The sequence below is a fragment of the Anastrepha obliqua genome, chromosome 1 (genome assembly GCF_027943255.1).
Source record: "Anastrepha obliqua isolate idAnaObli1 chromosome 1, idAnaObli1_1.0, whole genome shotgun sequence".
Taxonomy (NCBI): Eukaryota; Metazoa; Arthropoda; class Insecta; order Diptera; family Tephritidae; genus Anastrepha; species Anastrepha obliqua.
This window is the reverse complement of record NC_072892.1, coordinates 72,469,417-72,493,559: the sequence shown is the minus strand read 5'-3', so window position 1 is coordinate 72,493,559 and position 24,143 is coordinate 72,469,417. Positions and strand designations below refer to the sequence as shown.

General features: G+C 38.1%; 1 protein-coding gene across 1 annotated transcript in view; it reads right to left on the bottom strand.

The window, feature by feature from the left end:
• LOC129235339 (IDLSRF-like peptide) overlaps nucleotides 1-24,143 on the bottom strand; it is a 78,835-nt gene that overhangs the window by 38,980 nt on the left and 15,712 nt on the right. Inside the window, exon 2 of the mRNA XM_054869135.1 lies at nucleotides 9,880-10,008. Within this exon, the coding sequence (XP_054725110.1) occupies nucleotides 9,880-10,008 (129 nt within the window). The remainder of the gene's footprint in view (nucleotides 1-9,879; nucleotides 10,009-24,143) is intronic.

The following is a 24,143-nucleotide window of genomic DNA, read 5'->3' as shown; positions in this document are numbered from 1 at the left end:
TATAGAAAGCTTACCCTTCCGTACAGAATACTTTTCAAGCTTTTTCTTAGTGTGCATTATTTATATAAGTTCTTGTGAAAATATTGTTTCAAATTGAAAATAAGAAAACGATTTGACGGATCAATGAGAAAATGATTCTAATGAAAAATGGATTTCCCGTGGCAATCTTATTTTAGAACTATATGCATAGAACTATCTTGTATATATGAATCCACTCCGTGAAAATTTGGCTATGGGTTTTTTTAATATTTCAATTTTTTTGTAAGCTATATTTAACAAATTCTTTCGAAATATGCATTAAATAATGGGAATTTTGTTTGAATAGCCATCACCTTATTTATTCTCCATTTCATTCACAGCTATACAAATGCATAAGCTAAACATTGACGTACCAGCATGACATCTGTGCTCTCTGCGGGTTAGTGGTTTGAAAACGCAATACAGTTGGACAATATTTCATTGCCACGCAAAACTCTATTATTATTTCCATTTGCATTATTTGCAGTATTTTTGCACATTGCAGAAGATTTTATGAATAGTCATGTAGAAAATACCAGAATAAATAAGTAATACACTATCTAGCTAACCGCATGAGATCTAGTTGGTTGACAATAACTACATATACAAATCCATTCTTATATACGAGTATATATTGCCCATTGTTGTCTCAATAAATGCTTGTATGTTTGTACAAAATGAATTTATTGCGCTTGCAGACCATGAAAAGCTGGATTAGTGTAACTTAGGCCATTGAATAATTGTTTTCACTCAATTCCGTCTAACCCACTCACCCACAAAATTTCATGCACTGGGTATGAGTACTGAATATGTAGTTGTTTATGCGCTGAACGCCATAGGAGATCTGCCGTCAGATTGTTAAATAATTTCAGTTAAAAGATTCGCCACCCATCCGCTTTACCATATATTATACTGCAGACCGGATGGGTCGCTATACGAAAAAAAGTAGTCAAAGCCTGGCTCCGTATTTAAAGCTTATGTTGAAAGAATTTCGGCCCCATACAAATTTTTTTTGAATCTTTTAAAAACCGTTGAATTAACGCCTTGGCAGATTTTCTAAACCGATTCGTGATCTATGTATATTTCATTCTATTGTACAGTATCTACAAGTTTTCTGTTAAACTGTTACGCCAAATTCATATATAAAAAAGGTGCAACACTTCAAACATCAAATAACCAAGTTGTTATAAAAAACATTTCGGTAGTTTTAAAGATCAAAAACAATTTTTTTTATGGTGTCGAAATTCTTCACACATAACCTCTCCCACGGTTGGTCTTTAATTTTTTTTTTTTCAACTAAATCCAGTATACAGTATACATATTTTTAATAATATACCAACGAAAATATTTTTTTATAAACTTTTATATTGGGCTAGTTTCTAAAAATGAGTAGATTTAAAAAAATTAAATTATTACTGCAATTTTAGTTTCCTAAGTTTCTATTTTCGTAAGCTATTAACTAAATTCTGCTCTCTTTTTATGGAAATGATGCACCTGCATCATAGCTAGAAAACTGAGACTATCAGATTCCGTTGGGATTTCTAAACTTCGATGATATCATATTTTAATATTCTGGTATCAAAGGAAGCGATACTTCTCAGTTCGAGGTATATTTGTAAGAGTGCTGCCTTAACCCGAGAAATCACCAGCATCAGCCTTGCTGTCAGGAGGAATAATGATTCTACAAGTATTGATGAGAGGTGATAAAATATTAAGTTCGTGCAAGAAGGAGAGAAAACCGTTGAAAAGAATACAGAAGGTTACGGAAATCGTAGTACCGCTCTTCGGTTCCCAGAGAATACGACATAATTATTTGACGTAATTTTAGGCTGAAAAGCCTCATATACACGAGTATCTCCAGCGGTAGTAAAGCTCTTCAGGATCGAGACCAGTAAGATCCTGATTACGGTATACTGGAAAATATTTTTAGAATAGGAAGTCTATGGGATAATGAAAGTAGTATTCTATCAGTATTATCTTAGTGCAGGAGGGTGACACCTCACCGTTAAAACTATGGCAACCCTTCGGGTACGTTCCTTACACGTCACCAGTAAGTTGGTGGTCAGGGTCAGTTGATAAATCCTCTCATGGCTCTGAACTCTATTGCCCATGAAGCGTAGAGTGAACCTTTGTATGGCCTCCCTGCTCGCATAGGTAACAATGGGGACACTTAGGGAAGCTGCACTTTCGTGTAAGGATAGCGGCCTGAAGTCGGGAATCAAAAGAATTGTTTATGAATACCTAAAATCAAAAACAAACCACCGAGCAAAGAACAGAAGAAGGAAACAGAGATGATCGAAATGACAACATGGATGGACTGCTGAATATAACGCTGAACTACAGACGTTCGTCCAAGGCAGCAGAAGACGAAAGGGCGTTCTCGAACCCCCGAAAGAACACTGTCATCCAGCAAATAACAGATAATCCCACCTCTGCGACGACGAACTCGAAGCGAATGGCAAACAGTCCGGCTGTCCCTCAGAGCTGTAAGAAAGCCAGGGCAAATGGACCCACAGGGAACAAAAAAGGAACCTCGCAGAAAACGGATGAAGGCTGGCAGATAGGATAAGCTAGCCTAGACAAACAAAAGGAGCAAGCCGTGAACACAACACGTAAAGCCAGGAGCTGCTATGATAAAACCCGCAGAAGGCCATAGCTATGCAGATATACTGAATGACTTGCTAGCGAAGATTACGACTGATAAGTCAGTTAATGTAAGGTCCGTCAGGGAAACGAAGGCTGGGGCCATACTTTTGGAGTTTGGTAAGGGAGAAAAAGTCACGCCAGAGTTCGAGCATCACCTGACAGGGCTTCCATCGCGGAGTTACAGCCGAGCGCCACGATTGAGATACGAGGTCGCGACTCCTTGGCGGCCAAGGCGGAGGTAGAAACATCAGTCCAAAAAATGCTCACCTACCAATAGGATCAGATACAGACGAGGATAACGGCACCGAATACACGAGAGCAAGTACGTGCTTTCCTCACGCTATCTGCAGAAGGGGCCGTGAAGTTCATCGAGATCGGCGCTATAAAAATCGACTGCATATAAGTAGTGACGCTGGCTCCCTTGCAAGCGCCATGATGCAGCGCATTGCCAAAAGCTGCGACGCATCGGCACCCCGCGCGGGGTTACGCTCAAGAAAGCGACCTGTGTACTGGTGGACATCAGATATCGCAGAGCACAGAAGAACCTGCTTCCGTAATAGAAAAAGTACACCAGAGCCAGACGAAACAGAGAAGCAGAGGTGGAAGCTGCTGATTTCAGACAATCCTGAAAAACGCTTAAACAAGCAATCATCGCCAGTAAGAAGGCAAAATGGGAGGAACTTCGAAGGGATCTAAATAGCAACCCCTGGGGTCTAGACTATAAAACTGTGACGGGGAAGCTAAGCGCCAACTCCACAGCCGTACATCTAGACAGTGATGCTAACAGAAAAATAGTGGGCAGACTATTCCCTACGCAACCAATGCTGTGCGGGGACCGAGACTCCCAAGGTGACGTGATGCTCCCACCCTTCACTGAGGAAGAGCAGCCTTAAAAGAAATAAAGCTCCACGCCCAGATGGCATCCCAGCTGAAGCTCTCAAACTTGTGGCTAAAAGCCGACCAGATGTGATGCTTGTCGTTTACAATGCATGAATTGCTCAAGGCATCTTCCCAAGCTGTGGAAAATACAGAAACTGACGATGATCAGTAAGGGTTAGGGCGACCCAGCGCAACCGTCAGCCTGCCGTCCGCTTTGCATGCTGGGCAGCGCCGGGAAATTGCTGTCTGTTGAGAGTGCAGCAAGGCAATACGGTGACCGGCGCGGTACGATATAGCGAGGGTCATACCAGCTCGAGACACGCTAGAAGGAAGCTGCCCCAATTTATGAAAAGCACGCAAACATGGCTTGAGGAGCACGCTATGGAACTCGCCAAACATAAAACCGAAGTCATCCAGCATGCAAATAGGCGACACGTCCTTAGTGACCCAAAAATAGTGAAATACTTAGGTACCACGGCATGCGGCTGCCATCGGTGACAACACAGAGTAATAGAAAGCTAATTCTGGTGGCCACAAACTCAATTTTTGGGGAATTGTGCTAAACTGCACAGCCAAGCCCAAAGTATTGGAGGCTATGCAACGAACAGGAGCACTTAGAGTTGTCTCAGCCTACCGCACTGTCTCAGGCGCAGCAAGTTTTGTGATCAGCGGGCAGATACCCGTCGACCCCATGGCCCGGTAACGAAGGGATGTGTGCGACTCCAAGAAGAAACACGTCATGACTATCTTCTCAGATCGGAGATGCCAGACCATGCTGCGATGGCAAAGCCGATGGGACACTGAACCGAGTGGCAGATGGACGGCGAAACTTATTCCAACTAATGGGTCCAAAGTAATTTCGAGGAAATGAACTACTTCTTAACTCATTTCCTCTCGGCCCACGGATACTTCCGGAGATACCTATACCACATGGGCAAGGTAACCGATTCAAAGTGCATATACTGCGAAGTGCTGAGCGATGACGCTGAACACACGTTTTTTAGTTGCGACAGATGGCTCGCGGAAAGAAATCTGAGGGAGCGGATTGGCGTCATCGCGCCGAGCAACATAATCAGCAAAATCGTCGAGCGCGAGGACAGCTGGAACGCGATAAAGAAATACATCGAGAACGTACCACGAATAAAAAGATTGACCTCGACAGAGTGCAACAAAGCGAAGTCGCATAGATAGAGACACAAGAAGACGAGCCTATAGCATGAAAGCTGGCGACAAATATGGTAGACCCAGACGTGGGTGAATGAATTGGTCCTTTATATATAGAAAGCCGTCCCGGGAAGGGTGTCTCCCCAGAAGAAGAGGAGGAATCGTTTTATTGGCCGTTCGTGCGAAGGCATTTTGAACCCTACCTCACCCATAAAAAAAAAACTAATATCATAATAGAAAAATTGTCACATACGACATGTCGCGTGATGTCCCATGACCAAAACCAGTTTTTATCGATATCAATACACAACATATTGCCTCAAGTTTACTGATATCGGTATTTGAATTGGTGGCCGCGAAACTTCACTTCTGTGTTTGTCCCGTGCGATAGACTTGGTTTTTTGCAATTATGTTGAAAAAGAAAAATTGCTTAAAATTTGCTTTACTTTAAATGGAAAATTGTTTTAGATGACAGTTTTCTTCAGTTTGAATGTGTGGGATGGTCACGTTCGATATGATTATAATGTCTATACACATACTTTAAAAATATGCTTTCATTGATATAGAGAAAAAAGAAAATTCTGTTATTGTCACATACGCCCAACGCTTTCGTTTTTATTCCTAGTCAAGGTGTGACTTTTGAATATATTTCTATATATTTGTAATTCGTCACTTTCAGAAATAGTCGGATATGTCGTTATGTTTGCCACCAACCGCGCATCGATTTTTCTCACTTATTCATAAAGCTTTCCCAATCCATTTATGCAAATCAAATTGAGTGATATTCATTTCTTTTACCATTTTAACTAATTGGTATTGAATGACGTTAAAAAAGCGAAATAATTAAATGACAGGGGTTTTTCCGACAAAAACATTTCTTTTGTATTTGCTACGAATCTGCATATTGGTTACATTTCACGGCGCAAAAAAAAAAAAACAAAAAACAGCTTTCAGGTAAGTACAAGAATACATACATGGAAAAAGCATAACTTCGCTGTGCATATTGTATTACATCTGACGTCTGTCATTTGCCACACGAAACACCCAACCATCCATCACTTCCACTGACGGCACACATACGAAATTGAATACTACAACAAAGTGGTGGTCGTCAACTGGCGAAACTAAGTTGTACACCTTCATGCAAATTTCAGAGTTGCCCATTGTGGGCTTATGTGGCTTAAAAAGCAATTCATCTCCTGACATTGTGTTGAATACATCCGTCAATTTTGACATCCGTTCGGTCGGTAAGGTGTAGGTGCAGCACATCACAATGTGTCGGTAAATCCCGAGCGGAAATTGGCTGTTCTGACTGTGTGAAAATCTCAGCAACCAATGAGATTGCACGTTTACTGAAATGGACGAGTGCAATTGGAGCATTTTTATTTAATTCAAACCACACTATGCCTGAATATAAGTTCAGGCTATCTAACTATTATTGTATTTTTGTGCGATCGCTCTTTATCTCCTTAAATACTGCGCCGAGTTTAATGATAATACTTTCTAAGACGGCTTCAGTGATTTAGGTAGAAAATATTTAAAAATGTCTAAAAGGGTTGCCCACTGTTTAAAAATAAATATATCCCAACTAAATAAAGTAAAGGAAAATGTTGTAATGCGTTTAGCGAATCAAAATCATTTTTTTAACTATTTAACTAACTATTTTAAAGATGCATTTAAAATACATAGCATACATTCTGTCAAAAAAATATCGGGAATTGTTCATTTAAAAAGCGTGCGTTCATATGACATATGTGTACTAAATTTTTTTTGTTGGAATGTTGGTACAACTGTCCTCTATATTGTCGCAGAGTTTGAGCGTGTTCAGTCAATTAGCTTATTTTGGCATTTAATCATATCAGTCAACATCAGGTTTGCTCTGCGATTTTCACTATGGATAAAAATATCGAATAAAGAATTTGCCTTAAATTTTGTGTTTTCAACGGTATATCATGTGCCTTTTGCAGAGGGCCCAGAAGTCGTGGAAAATTTGTCCCGATCTGGTCGCCCATCAACGTGTTCAACGGATGAAAACGTCGACATAGTTAAGGAATTGGTGCTGGAAAACCATCATTTAAGTTTGAGGAAGGTAGCTCGTGACCTTAGCGTGTCTCATGAATAAATTCGCATCATTTTACACAATCAATTGGGCATGAGACGCGTGGCTGTTCGACTCGTTCCAAGAGAGTTGAATTTCTTTAAAAGACTTCATCGGACGAAGGTGGCTGAAGACATGCTTGAGCAAGTGAGCTCGGACCCAACGTTTATTCAGCGTATCATAACAGGTAATGAGACATGGGTGTATGAGTTTGACATGCAAATCAGTCAACGGACGGCTGAATGGTAATATCCACATGAGCCGATACCCGAATACCACGTCAAAGTCGGCCAAAAGTGAAAGTCAAGCTATGTACTTGTTTTCTGTGATTATCATGGTGTTGTGCACTCGAAATTCGTTCCAAATGGCTCTACGGCAAATAAAGAACATTATTTAGAAGTTATGTGACGTTTGAGAGAGAATGTGAGTAGGAAACGGCCAAATTTGTGGAAAGAAAACTCATGGATCTTGCACCATGATAATCGACCGTCTGACAAGCCTCATATTGTGAACACTTTTCTGATCAAAACTTCAACAAATATCATCGAAAAACCACCGTATTCACCGAATTTAGTCCCCTGCGACTTTTTTCTTTTCCCAAAACTTAAATTGCCACTCCGCGGACGCCGTTTTGAGTCGATAGAGGCCATTAAAGAGAATTCGCTCAAGGAGCTGAAGAAGATCTCTTCAAATGCGTCTAAAAGCATGATGCTTTGATGACTGGACTAAGCGTTGGCGTACATGTATTGCTTCGAATGGAGAATATTTTGAAGGCGACAAAATAAATGTTGATGATTACTTGCGTTTTATTGAAAAATTCCCGGTACTTTTTTGACAGAATGTATTTCGATATTGCATAGACTGCATCGCAGATATTCATTGCCGTTTATTTTATATCGAATTTCACAAAATATTGTGATTATTGTTCAGTGTGATAGAAAAAAACGTTTTGTGTTTTTTTTTTCAAATCAACAACATTTCTGTTGTCGCCTTTACTGTGAAGGTACTGTTGAATATGTAGAGGAAGGACCTCGATTGTTCAACATGGATTCAGAGAAATATTTTGGTGAAGAAATCCTTAAAGTTGCGGAAGAATGTGAGACATTCCGGAAAGAATATAATCCGTAGAAAACTCTTTTGGCATACACTTTTTACTGCATATTTTATTTTTAACATATTTAGCTGGAATAAAGAAAATTATTATAAATTTCTTAAAACCAACAGCAGTGCCCGTTTTGCGGAAACACAGGAAGAAACACTTCGATCTATTAGCCTCTGTTGCTTTGGACAAGGTTGCATCAGCATGTCTTTTGCAGTTAAGTTTGACATCGCAGACAGGCCAATATACTTAACTTCGCTGTCCAAACTAACAGCATAAAAGGAATGATGGTTGTTTTGGGCGGGCGTATATTCTGATTCACTAAGTGTAGTGAAACTTGGTCAAACATATTTTTTGTTAATCTTAAGGGGGGAGTCTGGTTTATAAGGTCAAAAAAATCAATTTTTTTTTTCGATTTAAGCGATTCCTAATACATTTCAGAATATTCACACAAGGTTACAGAGCCTAATTCTCAATATTTCGGTAGATACAAAGCCAAAGGTAGGCGAGCGTTAGGTAGTTACGCTGTGACCGGACAGCTATAGTACAAACTTTATCTTCTTTTCTCGACTTTTCATTTTTATGATTTCTTTGAATTGGCGTACATGAATGAAAAAAAAACTAATGAACCTTTTGAAATGAATCATAGCTTGTTCCCTTCAGTATTAAATTCTCTTCTATTTGAACTAACAAAATAGATAAAAAAAAGTTTTTCAAGATTTTTATACCAAGTTGAAGTGAATTTTTTTTTATAGAAAGGCATTTTTTTCTTTAAAACCTCCAAAAAGTTGAAATTTTGGAATTTCTCTCAGTTTTCTTAGTTCATCTAGAATAAAAAATCATGATAATTAGAAATCCATTTGAATTTTTTGCTTTAGATAATAATTACGAGCTATTTCTTGTACGCCAGTTGGAAACTCCAGCGTTGCAGCGCTCTACTAATTTCTATGTTAAACATTTTTTTCAACTTATTTTAACCAGTACAACAATTTTTTATACTTTTTAAATGTTTATTAAAAGATAGAAAAGACTTTGCAGTGCTAAATTAATTTTTTCCTAAAAAAAAGTCTCAAAGAGATGCAATTTTTAGACCTCATAAACCAGGCTCCCCCTTAATATGAGGAGATCTGATGAGCATGGGAGATATGAATTTTCTAAGTTGAGATCGTTATCGTTAAAAATGGTTGCTTCAATATCGTTTCCGTTGACCCCTTCAATGACGTGTGCCCCTACATAATTTAAATGGGTTCAGATTCAAGAACAGAATTATCAACGAATCAGTTTTCAATAGAAGATGACACACCCAGGTGGCCTCATTTCCAATCACTACATCGTCGATTGGTTTGAAAGAAATCACTGTAGCTGGTAGCGACTATTGCATTTAAAAGTTGATTCTGTCAGTTGATTCAAATCAGTTCGGTTTTAGGAATAAGCAAAACAAAATTAGCTTTAAATAAATGTGATGTAGACGGTGAGTCACCAGTCACCGGTACCGGTGAAGGAGGCAGATGGTTAATGTGTTTTAAGGAAACTATTCTTACATGACTGTGCAAAGAAAGCTTGGGTAATTTGAATAAAGGACATCGCGATTTCGTCCTAAGCTGAAGTAAATTTTCGGTTGCCGAAAATAAACCGACCTAAATTTTAAAACAGGCTATGACAGTCCTTTGCCCTCTTAAATGTAAACCTTTATCTGTATCTTATTACTTTTTTGCATTATGCAGTGCCATTTTCCATTTAATTACTTTAGATAATCTGTTAGAAGAAATACCATAAGTGATTTTCCAAAACGAGTTCAGGTATTTTGAAATCAATCTTGTTCAGTTTCACTCAAATCTTTTCATCCATTCAATTTACATTAAGCTTTTTCAATTTCGTTCCACATGCTTTCACATTTAGGCTGGCCAACTGCATTGAGTAAATCATTAAAATATATGTTTATAATGTTATATTAAGCTTGTTGATTTTCACTTACCTGCCGTACAAAGTCGCAAATCCTCGTCATAGCCATCAGAGCAATCGGGCGCGCCATCGCATAAATACTGAATTGAAATGCAATTACCATCACCGGGACACTTGAACGGTTCATAAGGGTGACAGGCCTCTGCGCATGGAACACCAAACACAAATAAAGCCGAACACCAATTCAAAGGCAAGCATAAATTTATGTGCATGGCAAGGCATGGAAAGTTAATGAAGAAAAATGTTGATAAATGTGATCGCAGTTGATTAGCAGCGGTTCAGAAATGCCCTCAGCAGGGAACAGCAAAATGTCAGGGTGGAAGAATGTGACATTCACGGTTATTGACAATTATGAAGACCGCCGGGTAATGACAAACATATGCAGTTGACAATGCCGTGCAGTATGATTTCCGCGTAGAACGATTCGATATTCGAAGGCAGCAAAATGAGTTGATTATGGTAAGCCAGTAAGCGATTGATTGACGTTTTTGCCATCCATGAAGAAGAAGCATGGGGTTTGCATGAAATGGTAAGAAAAAATAATGAATATTAGAGATACTCTTCAATGTTATTTAAAATTAGCAAGTTAAGTTATTAATAATTAATTTAAGGTCGACAAGGCTTCAAAAGGATTGCTAGAGAGGCATTCCATTGTTAGTGTGACACAAATCGTACGAATTTCTTAAGTTTGCATATTAAATTAAAAACATATCAAGCTTGTATAACATATCATAACTATTGTAAGGAACAACCCGATCCTTTGCAAATCCTAAGTCATGGAGTAGTCATAAGTGTTATTGGGCGATATGCTATACGAGGGGTGCCTTTTATATGTCGGGATTAGAGAACAAAAACAAATTTTAATCATCGAAAATCACTTTATTGTTTTTCAAAATATTCTCCAAGAAGATCTATACACTTTTGCATGCGCTTGAACCAATTATCGAAGCACTTTTGCCACTCTGAATGAGGTACCTCCAAAACATGCATTCTGAATGCCGCAACCGCTTCTTCTGGTGTCGAAAAATGTTGACCTCTCAGTTTGTGTTTTACGTACGGGAATAAAAAGAAGTCATTCGGTGCCAAGTCAGGACTATACGGCGGATGACCCATTAATTCGATGCTTTCGGTGCTCAAAAATGCAGTTGTTTGAGCCGATGTGTGAGAGCTCGCATTGTCCTGGTGAAGAATGATCCGTCTTTGGCGATTGGTTTTCCTAATTTCTTGGAAGACAACTGGCAAACAAATGGTTGTGTCCCACTCAGAATTTACTGTTCTACGTTGTTCTAGTGGTACGGATGCGACATGTCCAGTTTTTCCGAAAAAAACAGGCGACCATTTGCTTGAAAGTGCTTCGTGCGCGAACAACTTTTGTTGGATTTGGCTCATCTTGAAACACCCATACAGTCGACTGCTGTTTACTTTCGGGCTCATACGCGTAAATCCATGATTCATCACCTGTCACGATATCATAGACGTGTTTCGAAGCCCCGCGATCGTATTTTTTGAGCAATTGACAAATTGTGTGGGATCCAACGCGAACAAATTTTCCTGACAGTCAAATGTTTATGCAATATTGAATGTATGCTGGTCCCTCTAATGCCTAAGATTGTCTCAGTCTAACGATAGGTCACATGACGATCTTCCAATATCAGTTCGCGCACAGCATCCATGGTTTTCGGAACAACAACTGATTTTGGACGACCTTCACGAAATTCGTCTTGGTGTGAACTACGACCACGATTGAATTCACCATACCACCGATAAACACTGGTCCTTGATGGAGCTTCATCGCCAAAAAATGAATTAAGTTCATCCATGCAATGTTGCTGAGTTAATCCACGTCGAAAGTTGTGAAAAATAATCGCACAAGAATGTTCACGGATTCCACAAATAAATGGTAATATATGTAAATATCAGCTGGTTATGGCTATGGCACAAATAATTGATGGCAATAAATGTCATTATGGTTTATACTACGGGTGAGGTTATGGGGTTGTGGATTGGCACCTCTACTTTGCGCTTAACTCATTTACAGCTACTAGTATCTCAACTGAAGCTTTAAATATATCTACATCCAGTCCGTAGGACGTTAAGCCCATCAGTTTTTTCTTCTTCGCACTTAAATTATGCGAAATATTTGTAAATTGTTTCCTTTTTGCACCTATAATTGCAGACTGCCATTGAGTGAACAAAATCTCTACATAAACCAAAAGAAAAGCGACCCTTCTCTGCAGCATGGTTTCTTTCAACGAAAAGAGAGAAAGATTTTTAGGTGTTCATTTGTCCTTCTTGATATGGAAAATTGCTATAAGCAGTGCCATGAATTGATTAAGGACGAATAACCCACCGAAGTTTCTAGATATTTCAATAAAGTTACAACCCATTATCCTGTCTTGTTTAAGTTATCTGTATGTTTGGTACTTTGTGAAATTTACAAGAAAACGGGATATAATATTATAGGTGCTTTCCATTTCAATTCAACCGGGCTACTCGGGTCATGTTCTTCGATTTCGATGTAACTTAAATATGTTGCTCTCTGGTCAAAATAATGAGACACGTACTTTTTTGTTCGCCCGAAAAAATTTTTTTTCAAGAGTTATCGGCAATTTTGTTTTTCGGCTCAAAATCGATTTTTTTTAATTATATAAGAATTTTTTTTTTTTAAATGCCCATAACTTAGTCAAAAATGAACCGATTTTAATAATTTTGGGTTCAAAATGATCGTTATTACTTACACGAGCGATTTCATTTAGAAATAGTTGCAAAAAAGTAGTTGAAAATTTTTTATTTTGCAAAAAACAAAAAGTGCGAAACAGGGTGTTTACTCAAAAATTCATTACTCAAAAACAACGCATTTTAGCTACTAGGCATGCAGCTCAATTAAAGTTTGAGATGTTTTTTTGATTTGGAAAAAGTTATAAAAAAAAAAAAATGCCCTTTTTGAAATATTGAATTTCGAAAAAATTTCAATTTTTTTTCTTTTTTGCTAAATAAAAAATTTTCAACTACTTTTTTGCAATTGTTTCTACATGAAGTCGCTTGTGTAAGTAATTACGATCATTTTGAACCCAGAATTATTAAAATCGGTTCATTTTTGACTAAGTTATGGGCATTTCAAAAAATTTTTTTCTTATATAATTAAAAAAAATCGAGTTTGAGGCAAAAAACAAAATTGCCGATAACTCTTGAAAAAAATTTTTTTCGGGCGAACAAAAAAATACGTGTCTCATTATTTTGACCAGAGAGCAACATATTTAAGTTACATCGAAATCGAAGAACATGACCCGAGTAGCCCGGTTGAATTGAAATGGAAAGCATCTATAGTAATTACTGTTTACTCTAACAAATCAATGCCACCATTGCATCCAGAGACCAGTTTCAAGAAACACTTTGTAACTTGATGCAAAAGACGTCGCTGCGCTTAAGCGTCAACTTGCGGAAAGTAGAGGTTGTTATCTTTATAGGGAGACGTAGGATGGCTCCAGTTACCTTACCAGAACTAAATAGTGCCTGTCTAAACTGATTGGTATTCCGAATAAATGCTGAAATAAGGGGATGGCTCTGAGATGGACGGTGGGGTGGGTACTTTACTACCACTAATGCGGCAGATATTATAAAGGATATTTCAAAACACGCGCCTAGATATCAGTATGTATTCATCCTTTAAATATGTCATCTTTGATGTTTGTCACTAAGACAGATGCACAATTTTACAAAATAGAGCAACGCGTTAAAATTATGGAAACTTATTATACGAGGTGTGTTCAAAAAATAAGGTGAATTTAAATTTTTCTCAAATTTATTGGAGTGCTGGGGCGTCCAGAGCGAGAATCGTCATTTACATCTTCTCGACCTTCTGTGAAAAGTTTGTACAACTTGCAAACATTTTTCTGACTCAGAGTACTCTCACCGTATGCCACTGTCAACATTTGAAGTGTTTTTCAGAATTTAGTTCCATTTTTTACATAAAGTTTGATGCAACTACTTTGATCCATTTTTTTCGATAGCAGAAAATCACTCAACACGCAAAACACTTGTCTTATTTATGCCTCTCTCAAAAAACTAACCATGCTATATTGCGAAAACCGTGAACATATCTTCGAGACGAGTGTACCGACATATAATAATAATCAAAATTCGAATGTATGTAGCTCGTGAAATTTGCAATTTCACCTTATTTTTTGAACAAACCTTGTAAAAATGGTCCATCTTTAAGAACAACATTCGTAATTTCTTTGGTAGAAATAATTATCTGAATGAGTCGCAAATACAAAGGTTTAAGAAACTGGTTCTATCGAGGATAGAAAAGGGACTGACAGACTAAAAACTGGATGTTGCTGAACCACTTTCGGCATCGATATCTCGACATTACCGACAAAAAGGCATTCAGTCGCCTGTTTGAGGGATTGTACATACGGATTTGAATTTTCATCCTTACAAAATTCAATTAACACAAGAACTGAAGCAAACGGATTATAATAAATGCAGAAATTTCATGAGCTAGTTATATACAGGGCCCGCCATCTATCGTTACGGATTTTAACTAGCTTCATGGGCTTGGGATCAACTTGAAGAAGATGAAGACTTTGACCGAAAAATCATCTTTTCGGATGAAGCTCATTTCCATCTTGGCGGGTATGTTAACAAGCAAAATTGCCGCATTTGGGGCTCAGAAAACCCGCACGCACTCGAAGAAAAGCCGATGCATTCACAACGCGTCACTGATTGGTGCTGATTTTGGTCGGGAGGCATCATTGGTCCATTTTTCTTCGAAAATAAGCGAGGAGTGGCCGTAACCGTCAATGGAGAGCGTTACCGGGCCATGTTGAACGGATTTTTGTTCCGAGAAATTGAAGAGGAGAATATTGGTGGCATTTGGTTCCAACAAGATGGCGCTACTTGCCACACAGCGAATGCTACGATCAATCTTTTGCGCACTGTCTTCGAAGATCGCATTATCAGCCGAAATTCTGATATCGTTTGGCCGCCTCGGACCTGCGATTTGACGCCGTTAGATTATAATCTTTGGGGTGCCGTCAAAGACCAGAGTTATGCCAACAAACCAGCAACAATTGATGCACCGAAGACCAACATACGCGATGTCATAGCTGAAATACAGCCGCATACAATCGAAAATGTGTTGAAAAATTGGATCGATCGTATGGGATGGTGCATGGCTAGCCGAGGCAGCCATATGAATGAAGTTGTATTCCATCATTAACCGGAAGGATTGAACTTCAAAATAAAAAACACAGTTTGGAAAAATATTGAGTAGTTTCTTTTTATAGCATTTTTAATTCCGTAAAGTTATATGTCGAACCCTATAGAATGGAGTTACAAGTCACATAGTACGGGAAAACATTGCATTATTGCGATCTAAGTTTTCCTCTCGATTAATTTGACGTAATGGTGATATAAACTGGCCACCTAGATTATGCGGTCTCATCCCATTAGACTAATTTTTGTGAAAAGTAAAGTCTATGTGAATAACGGAACAACGATTAGAAAACTGAAACAAAACATTCGGATCGATATTGCTGAAGTCAATGCGATTATGTGTGAATGAGTTCTTGAAAATTTTAGTTCGCGTGGGTGAAGATGAATGACATTACTTCAAATGTATTTTTCACAATTAATTCTTAACAGCCGTAATTTGAATAAAAATAGTTAAGCCTGAAAGAGTTTAAATGTTTACATGTTTTATTTTAAAACGAAATCTAGGTGCGACCTTTAAAGACCCTTTGTTAGATGCCTTTTGGTCTGATTGATAGTTTCTCTAAAAACATTGCTCACAGAATCCATATTTCGCAATCATGCCGCAGTCACCTCAGTTTGACTCCTTGCTAAATTTTATCTATTCCAAAATCTAAAACATTCACAAAACGACAAATAACTGCGGAGATAAAGACCTCATTTCTGGTATAGCTCCATCACAAAAGTATTATATTTAGATGAGAGACTACTTTGAAGGAAACAAAGTAGGCATCCATCCACCAATAAATATTTTTCGTTGAAACTGAAAACCCACCTCTTTTCGAGCAAATTTCTTAGGTGTCTAAAACTTGTATCTGATAAAAATATTCCCCTAACTACGCTACATGTATACAATAATGGAACAATCATTTAAAAATAAAATTATAGTGAATGAGGGCACTCGCCTTAAAACATCGTTCACTTCATTACGAGCCAGAAAAGAAAACAAAAAACAAGTACCAATCTCACTTACCTACATGGAACTTTTCCTCGTCATTCGGGCTAATTACGGCAAAAGGAAAGAAATGTGAAATGGTGAAAGTGAATTCACATAAGGCCCCCACAAGAACAATGAAGTGGTAAAGGACCAGTTGTGAACACGCAATTTACATGCACACTCGCTACACTGCTCAGTTACGGATACGTTGCGCTTCTTTGCCTTTGCACTGGTTAGCTGGTTTTTGCAAACATAATGCTATGTAGATGACCTTGCGACATTACGGCATTTCGACATTGTGCCATTTTGCATTTTCTTTTGTTGTCTGCCATTTTAACCTCTGCACAGAATGTTAAATAGTGGATTATATTGAAATGTACAGTTGCGGATATTGAAATACAGGCAAGCCGAATTGTGTGGATATAAGTGAATAAATAATGAGGATATAGGTGAAGCAGCTTAAAATTATCAAAGCCGGTGAAGTCTGAGTGTACTCTGAACAATTGATAAAATTAATAATCCCACAAATTGAGGGATACAAGTCTTTCGTAAGCTTTAAAGCGGTCTTTGAGGGCAGAGCGAAGCTACCTATTAGGCGCCATATTAAAATATGGTTATTTGGAAAAACTTATACGGCTATATAAAATGACATTGAGCATGCCAAACCAGCAGTTTTGCCAAAATTCGGTATGGTCTACACGTTTTTTCTAGAAGAAAAAGGAATCGTGAAATGTATTATAACTCTGAAGTTGTGAATTGCTTTGTCTTCTTAGCAAACAGCACATACTTCTAGTAAATAGCATCAGCGACATAAACTGTGAGATCCAACGAAGAAGAGCTATTTCGAAGGTATGCCATTTTCAGCTCCATGGGGGAACTTTTCTAATAGCGGTCGTTCCTCGGCGGGCAATGATAAGCCTCAGAGTGTATTCCGGGAATGAAAAAACTCTACAAAAAAAAAAAATGTAACATTCATTTATTCATTTGTGGGACAACATATAAGACATGGAAAAGGGTAATATTTTTATTTTTCGAAGACAAAATTGGAGATGTAAAAGAATAGTGCAAAGGATTTAACAAGCTTCTGAGAGTTCGGAGAATCAAAAGAAGACTGGATTTAGTAAATGGAAAACTGGTTCAGGGCTAACTCAAAGGAAGAACGATTTACAGCACATCTTATAAGATCAAATTAAAAGTGCTGAAATTTTTTGTATGGAGCATTGATTTCAAATTACCCCAAAAATAGTGCGTCAAAGAGGGTGGTTCCCGGTAAGGTAAAAGAGGTAAAAATAAAAATTAGCTCAAGCCTAGTTTCAAACACTTTCTTACTGATGAATAGCTATTGGTAGCTATAACTTTAGCTAACCAGATCAGATTCTTGAGAAATTAAAAGAGATATTAGCAGAAATATTAGTTTGGCGAGAAGCATACATTATTACCCCGGTATGTGGCTGCAGTGATCGATATCTCGTAAAGTATCGATCAAACAATTTAAAGGTTATACCGGTCGTCAAGGTGACATTTCACAATAACAAAATTATTCTGCTGTGTTTTTGTTTTTTTTTTTTGTTGTCTTTGCCTGTTTTGTTCCATTCAGTATTGAGTTATAGGGTGTGCCGTAACTGTAACAGCTAATTACGTGCAATTTTGGTTTCGTCGATTTCGTTCAGGCAATTTTGATGTTAAAAAAATGTTGTAGCATCGCCCAGTAGCTATATATCGACCATAAAACCAAATTTTACGCAAACGTAAGGGATTTCAATTTTTTTTAATTTTATTATTTTTATTTGTTGTTTTATTATTTTGTTATTTTTGTGTATATTTAAACGAATTAAAGAAAGAATCCATTTGCTGATGTTATGTAGGATGCAGTATAGCCCCAAATTCCAGAAACTTAATTGCCACATCCCGTATGATCATAATATAAACGTTTTTCGATTCATTTTCATCCGTAATGTACGAAGTATGTATCTGTGTGCTTTTGAGAGAAGAATTTAAGTCGGCTTAGCTTTTTTCATTAAGGCACCGTTGTTCAAGCTCTTCTTAATAAAAGATGAATAAAATAGAAAAAATTATCTGATAGATCAAAATTCATTGACCTCAAAGTGAGCCCTCTTAGATCCACATGAGTTCATCACCAAAACTCCATAGATATAAATGTTGTATGAAACTAAATCCTTTACATTCACCTGCAAGAAAATTATAAAAACCACAATTTCCGAGTGTATGTATTTTGGTGCTCACAACTGTATTCTCTTGTCTATATATATATATTTATACATACTTAATATCACTTGCAAGTATGTACTTGCTGCTTTGACCTTTTTGTCACCACAGACTTCTTGGCTTATTGATTTTCATTGTGATTTTGCACAAAAATACTTACACAAACCATTCCATATTCTCTTTCACATCTCTGGTTGATACACCCCGAAAAGGGTTGAATAGCAACCGAAACAATTTATATGAGGGTACTTAATATTAAATAGCAAAATTAACGCAACAATAGAGACAATTTAATCTACCAAAAAAGAAGCCATCAAAACCAAACATTGCTGAAGACACTCGTGCTTGAAATACTTTGTATTACTCAAACATTTTCAACCGGCATCCAATACGCCCCTCATATACCGATATTAGCGAACGTAAAAGTAGTTTCATTAAGAAGTGCGCACTTAATTGGTAGGTATGTATAGTCACCAGCAGGAGTATTTTAGATGGCTCATGAAATAAAACAAAAATATTTTAACATATCCTTTATTTCTTCATAGCGGTATGCGAAATTCTTCTTTAATCTTCATGCTCAGTACCCCTGTCATCAATTTGTAATCAAAGTAAAGTAGAGTTAAGTAAAGCAAAGTGCTGATAGTTTGTACATCTATAATATATAATATTTGCACTAGTGACGTGTTTTAGTTTAGATTACCACGTAGTACACATTTATTGGCGTTACTGATACGGCGCTTAAATGTAGCTGGTACAAAATATAAACATGAATTTTAGACCGACGAGGTCCAAAACATAACTTTTTCGGACGAAAAAAGCATATTTGGGCAATCTTGGTGGCTATCATAAGTATTGGCGCGATGAATGCTGCCAAACTCTCCATTATCGATATCACGATGGGGATCGCTACTGATTGGGCCTCTTTCCGAAATGCTGGAAAGTCTTCGCTTTGCTTTGTACCAACCAAGGCCAAAGCGGGCATGTGCGTTAATCTGTGGGGGATGCTTTAAAGCAAAAGAATGATTGGCAGTTTCAGACCTTGAAGAAGCTTAAAAAGACAGGTTGGTGGAATGAAATAATCCTTCCAATATTAAAGCAGCTTGTGAACTGCATGCGAAATAAAATAAATCAAGTGTTCTTTAAAACCTAAACGTTATAATTATTAATAACAAAAATTAAATGTTTCACTTGTAATAACTTTGAATATATCCTTGTGCGCCTAGACCTAATTTCTAAGAGGAGCTAATATTTAATATTTTATTTTTATGGGATACTTTATGATAGAAAAAAGTTTTTCTAAGAGCGGGCGTAGTTTTATTTAATATTAAGTTGATGCACTTATATTTATTTCCCAGAGGGACACTGGCCATATTATGAAACATTAACAGGAAGATAAAAAGTAGAGAACTGAAAATTGCCTAACAGTGGCAGAAAAGTCTGCATTTTCTCCCTTTTCCTCAGGTTTTTTGTTACTCATATGACAACACTTCAGCTAGTGGAAAATAACTGGTGTTGTTTGTATTTCAGTTTACATATCTAGTTTGCGGATTAATGAGAGTCACATGACTCAATGTAGAAGCTATACATTTTCAGAACCGCCGGTTACGGCCAAGTGCGTAATGTAAGGTGGTATTAGGTTGAGCAAACTGTTGCCGGAGAAATATAATATTCCTCTTGAAAATTGTAAGAGTTTTTGTTAATGACATTTACCTTTTTTGAAGTAACTAGGCTTGAGAGATGAAGCTAAAAACTCTTGAAGAGTGGAGTAAGAATAGTTTGCTATAGTATGTTGGTGTCGGACTTGGTTGTGATATAATCACATGTCGATGGTTTTCGAGAAAAGCGACACAACTCAAAATTAACTGAAATTCGGAGTTTTGCCGTTAAAAGCAAAAATCAACTACAGAGTTTATATATTTTTATCTGGAAAAGCGTCATAAGCGAATCTTGAAACAATTCTGAGAGATGGCGTTAGTGTCGTTTTGTCAGGTGATCGAATTGGCGTGTCACTTATCTAGAAAACTGACCCAATTCAGTATTTTGTATTTTTTGAGTTGTATCACTTTTCTCGAAAACCATCGATGTGTACTCATTATTTTAGTTTCGTTATTTGTGTGCGGCCATCGTAGCCGACCATTCGGAATTCGGAGTACGTTTGTTCAAATCTCCGTGAAACACCAACATGAAGAAAACGTTTTTCTAATAGCTGTCGCCCCTTGGCAAGCAATTGCAAACCTCAGAGTGTATTTCTGCCATGAAAAAGCTTCGCATAAAAAAAAAAACTGCCGTTCGGAGTCGGCTTAAAAAAATAAATCCCTCCATTTGTGGAGCAACTAGAGGGACCTACAGTATAGAAGCAAGAGCTGGGCCAAACACCCAAAAAGGAGTAAGCGCTAATTATATATATATATATATATATATTAGGCCGGGTCGATTTGTGGGGAGGCAAAAAAATCGCCCATTGCTCTCACCCAAATTGGGGGACATCAGAATTCGTTTTAGAGGTATGGTTCCTTCGGCAAAGTTTCTTATTTTGATCCCTAGAGTACGATTTTCACAAAGCAGTGAGCGATTTTTAAATCGACCCGCCCTAATATATATGTATATTATTATTATACATATATATGTGCATGCTTTGTGATATGGAAACGATGTGTTCACTTGTTCGGCTCGATTCAAAAAGAACGAGACCGAAAATTATTTCGCTTATTAGCTCAACAGTGAAAAGCAAAAGAATGAGAAGTTAAAAGCAAATGAAAACTCACACATGGTTGCATTTCAAAGAATTAAGAATTAATAAAAGTATATGGATAAATTAAAGAATAATTATTAAGAATGTAATGAGCTAATCTAGAAATGATGTCCACTCCTGGTTACAGGGTGTGGCAATGAATGCTGGCTTTAATCGGGCAATGGAGATGTTCACCTTGTTGTCGCTGATGCTAACAGTGAAGTATTTAGGATGACGTTCTACCACTTTGTATGGTTCTTTGTAAGGTGGCGTTAATGACGGTCGAACAGAAGGATATCTAACGAAAACTTGGTCGCACGTCGTAATATTAGAGTGCACAAAGGATTTTTCTTTTGTGTGCCAAGCAGTATCAACTGGGCGAACATCTCTCATGACATGTCGAGCATGTGTTACCATTTCCGTTTCGCTGGTCGGTCGGATGCCATCTATAAAGAACGCCGATTGTAAACGTAAGGTTGTTCCAAAAACTAATTCTGCCGGGGATGCACCAATGTCAGTCTTGAATGAGCACCGAAATTCTAATAAAATAAGTGGTAAAAAACGTGTTCTTCATTCGACGTTATGAAAAAATATTGCCGATTTTTGAATCCGATACCATCGCTCGACTACGCCGTTGGTTTACAGATGGTAAGCAGTTGTGCATAGATGCTTTATGCCAAGATATTGTAAAAGTTGTTGAAATAAGGAACTTTTAATTGGCGTCCAAGATCTAAAGTTATGTCAATTGGAACGCCAAAGCGCGCTATCCAGGTCTCTATTAAGGCTTTTGCTACAGTCGGGGCCGTGCTGTCTGGTATTGCTATCGCATCTGGACATCGAGAGAAACCATCAATTACGGTGAGGCAGTAGCGCTTATCGTCAGATAACGGAATATATATGTAAATGCGAAAAATGAAGGCTTGGGCATTCACATGAAACAATATGACATCTTTATTCAAATTGATGAAAATGTTATCAATACCATGCAAAACCTCATTTAAAACTCTTTGAGACGCTTGGGCAGCATTGCGCACTACAAATGTGATGTGTGAAACTTCGTATAAACGGAATGGTGTTGTAATGGCAATCTTACAAACGTCTTCTGGCTGCAAGTATGTGTGTAAAGTTATGCAGGAAGGGCAATGGTTACCTGTCGGTACTGCAACTGAATTTAGAGCGCGATAGTCGCCACATGGCCTCCAGGACTCATCAGCCTTGCGGAGCATGCGCAGTGGGCTTGCCCAATTACTGCTGTACGGCCTACATATTCCATTCCTCAACAGCTTAAATTCAGCTCGCGCGGCGGCAAGTTTTTCTGGAGCAAGACGTCTCGGTCGGGAAAAAACTGGTTGACCCGTAGTGATGATGCGGTAGGCGACTGTAGACTTTGCAATGGTTTCGACAGGCGGCGGTCGAACAATATCGGAAAACTCTTTAAGTAAGTTTGAAAAATGTGAGCTAACATTAACGGTTAACTCATTTGTCGAGTTGATTTGAGTTGCGTTGAGTTGAGCAGCTGAACATAGCGTTTTGTAAGTAGCTTTTCGGTCTAGCAAACATCGCCGATTAAGATCGAATAACAGGTCGTAATAAGATAAGAAGTCAGCACTAATAATCGCTTGAGTTACATCAGAAATCACTAAACTCCACACAAACTCTCTTCGCAGGTTTAAGTTAAGGTTTGGGATTATTTCACCTTTTTTTTACTTCCGGAATTATGTCTTCTCATAAAGATCCAATTGGTGGTGGTAGTGTGTCGTCTAAAGACATTTAATTGAATATGCAATTCGCAAATTTACCATTCGGAGTCACCAAATTGTGGATGCTTTGTGATATGAAAACGATGCGCACACTTGTACAGCTCGAATCAAATAGATCGAGGCCGAAAATTATATCATTTATTAGCTCAACAGTACAAAAGAATAAGAATCATCGTCTTATCGAACTCCGATTGGGAATTGATACAATATCAATGCCTTCCGGCAGGAATCCTCGAAATGTGGACTGGGACGGTCCAGCGAACTTCTTAATAAAGCCTTAAAGACCCAAACAGAAGAGGACTGGGCAAACCATCGACTTACACAGAGAGAATACAAGAAAAAAGTATGAAAAGCCAAACTTGAATCCTATAGAAATGTTTGCAGTAACGTCGAAGAAATGAGGAAAAGAGCGAGACTTTGTAAGGTCCTTCATCTAGACCGCTAAGTACGACTGGATTCCATTTGAAAACCTGATGGTTCATACACCATTTCCAATTCCGAAACGCTTAATGCTCTACTCGAAACCCATTTTCCGGGCAGTAGAATTCTCTCTGAAGTATAGAGTGGCTTGAACATTAACGGTAGCAGCGATGGAATCTCTAGATGCAGCTGGTTTATTGCTAGTCGAACAAAAGAATCGATAAGGTTTTCCTTGTCTTCCATTGAGAACTTTAAGTCAGCTGGACTTGACGGAATATATCCAGCAATGCTTAAAAAAGTTGGAGACAGGCTGATTGAGGCCCTGAAGAAGATCTTCACAGCCTGTCTTGCACTTGGTTATACATCATCCCAATGGTGACGCGTAGGCGTAATATTTATTCCGAAACCAGGAAAAGACGACTATTCCCTAACAAAAAGTCTTACACCAATCAGTTTGGCATCGTTCGTGTTGAAAAGTCTAGAACGAGTGGTGGAGAAACATATTCGAGTGAGGGTATTGACTAAAAGTCTACTCAGTAGAAATCAACATGCTTACCACAGTGAAAAATCATGTGAATCAGCAAGATTGAAGCCGGGTTGGAAGCTGACGAGTACACAATGGGCGTGTTCGTGGACATTGAAGGGGCTTTTGATAATGCCACTTTCGGCTCAATAAGTTCCTCTGCCGAACCACACGGAGTTAATCAAACCATTGTCAAATGAATATATTCCATGCTCTATGAGAGGCTGTTAACCGCTGGTGGGAACAGTGATGAACTAATCACCGTCGGGGCCAAGCAAGGATGTCCCCAAGGAGGTGTCCTTAATCCGCTGCTATGGTGCTTCGTCGTAGACTAGCGGAGATGCAGAACTCGGTTTTCATGTCCAAGCATATGCGGGCCATGTCTGTGCGCTAAGATTCGGATAAATCCCTAAGAAAGCTTTGC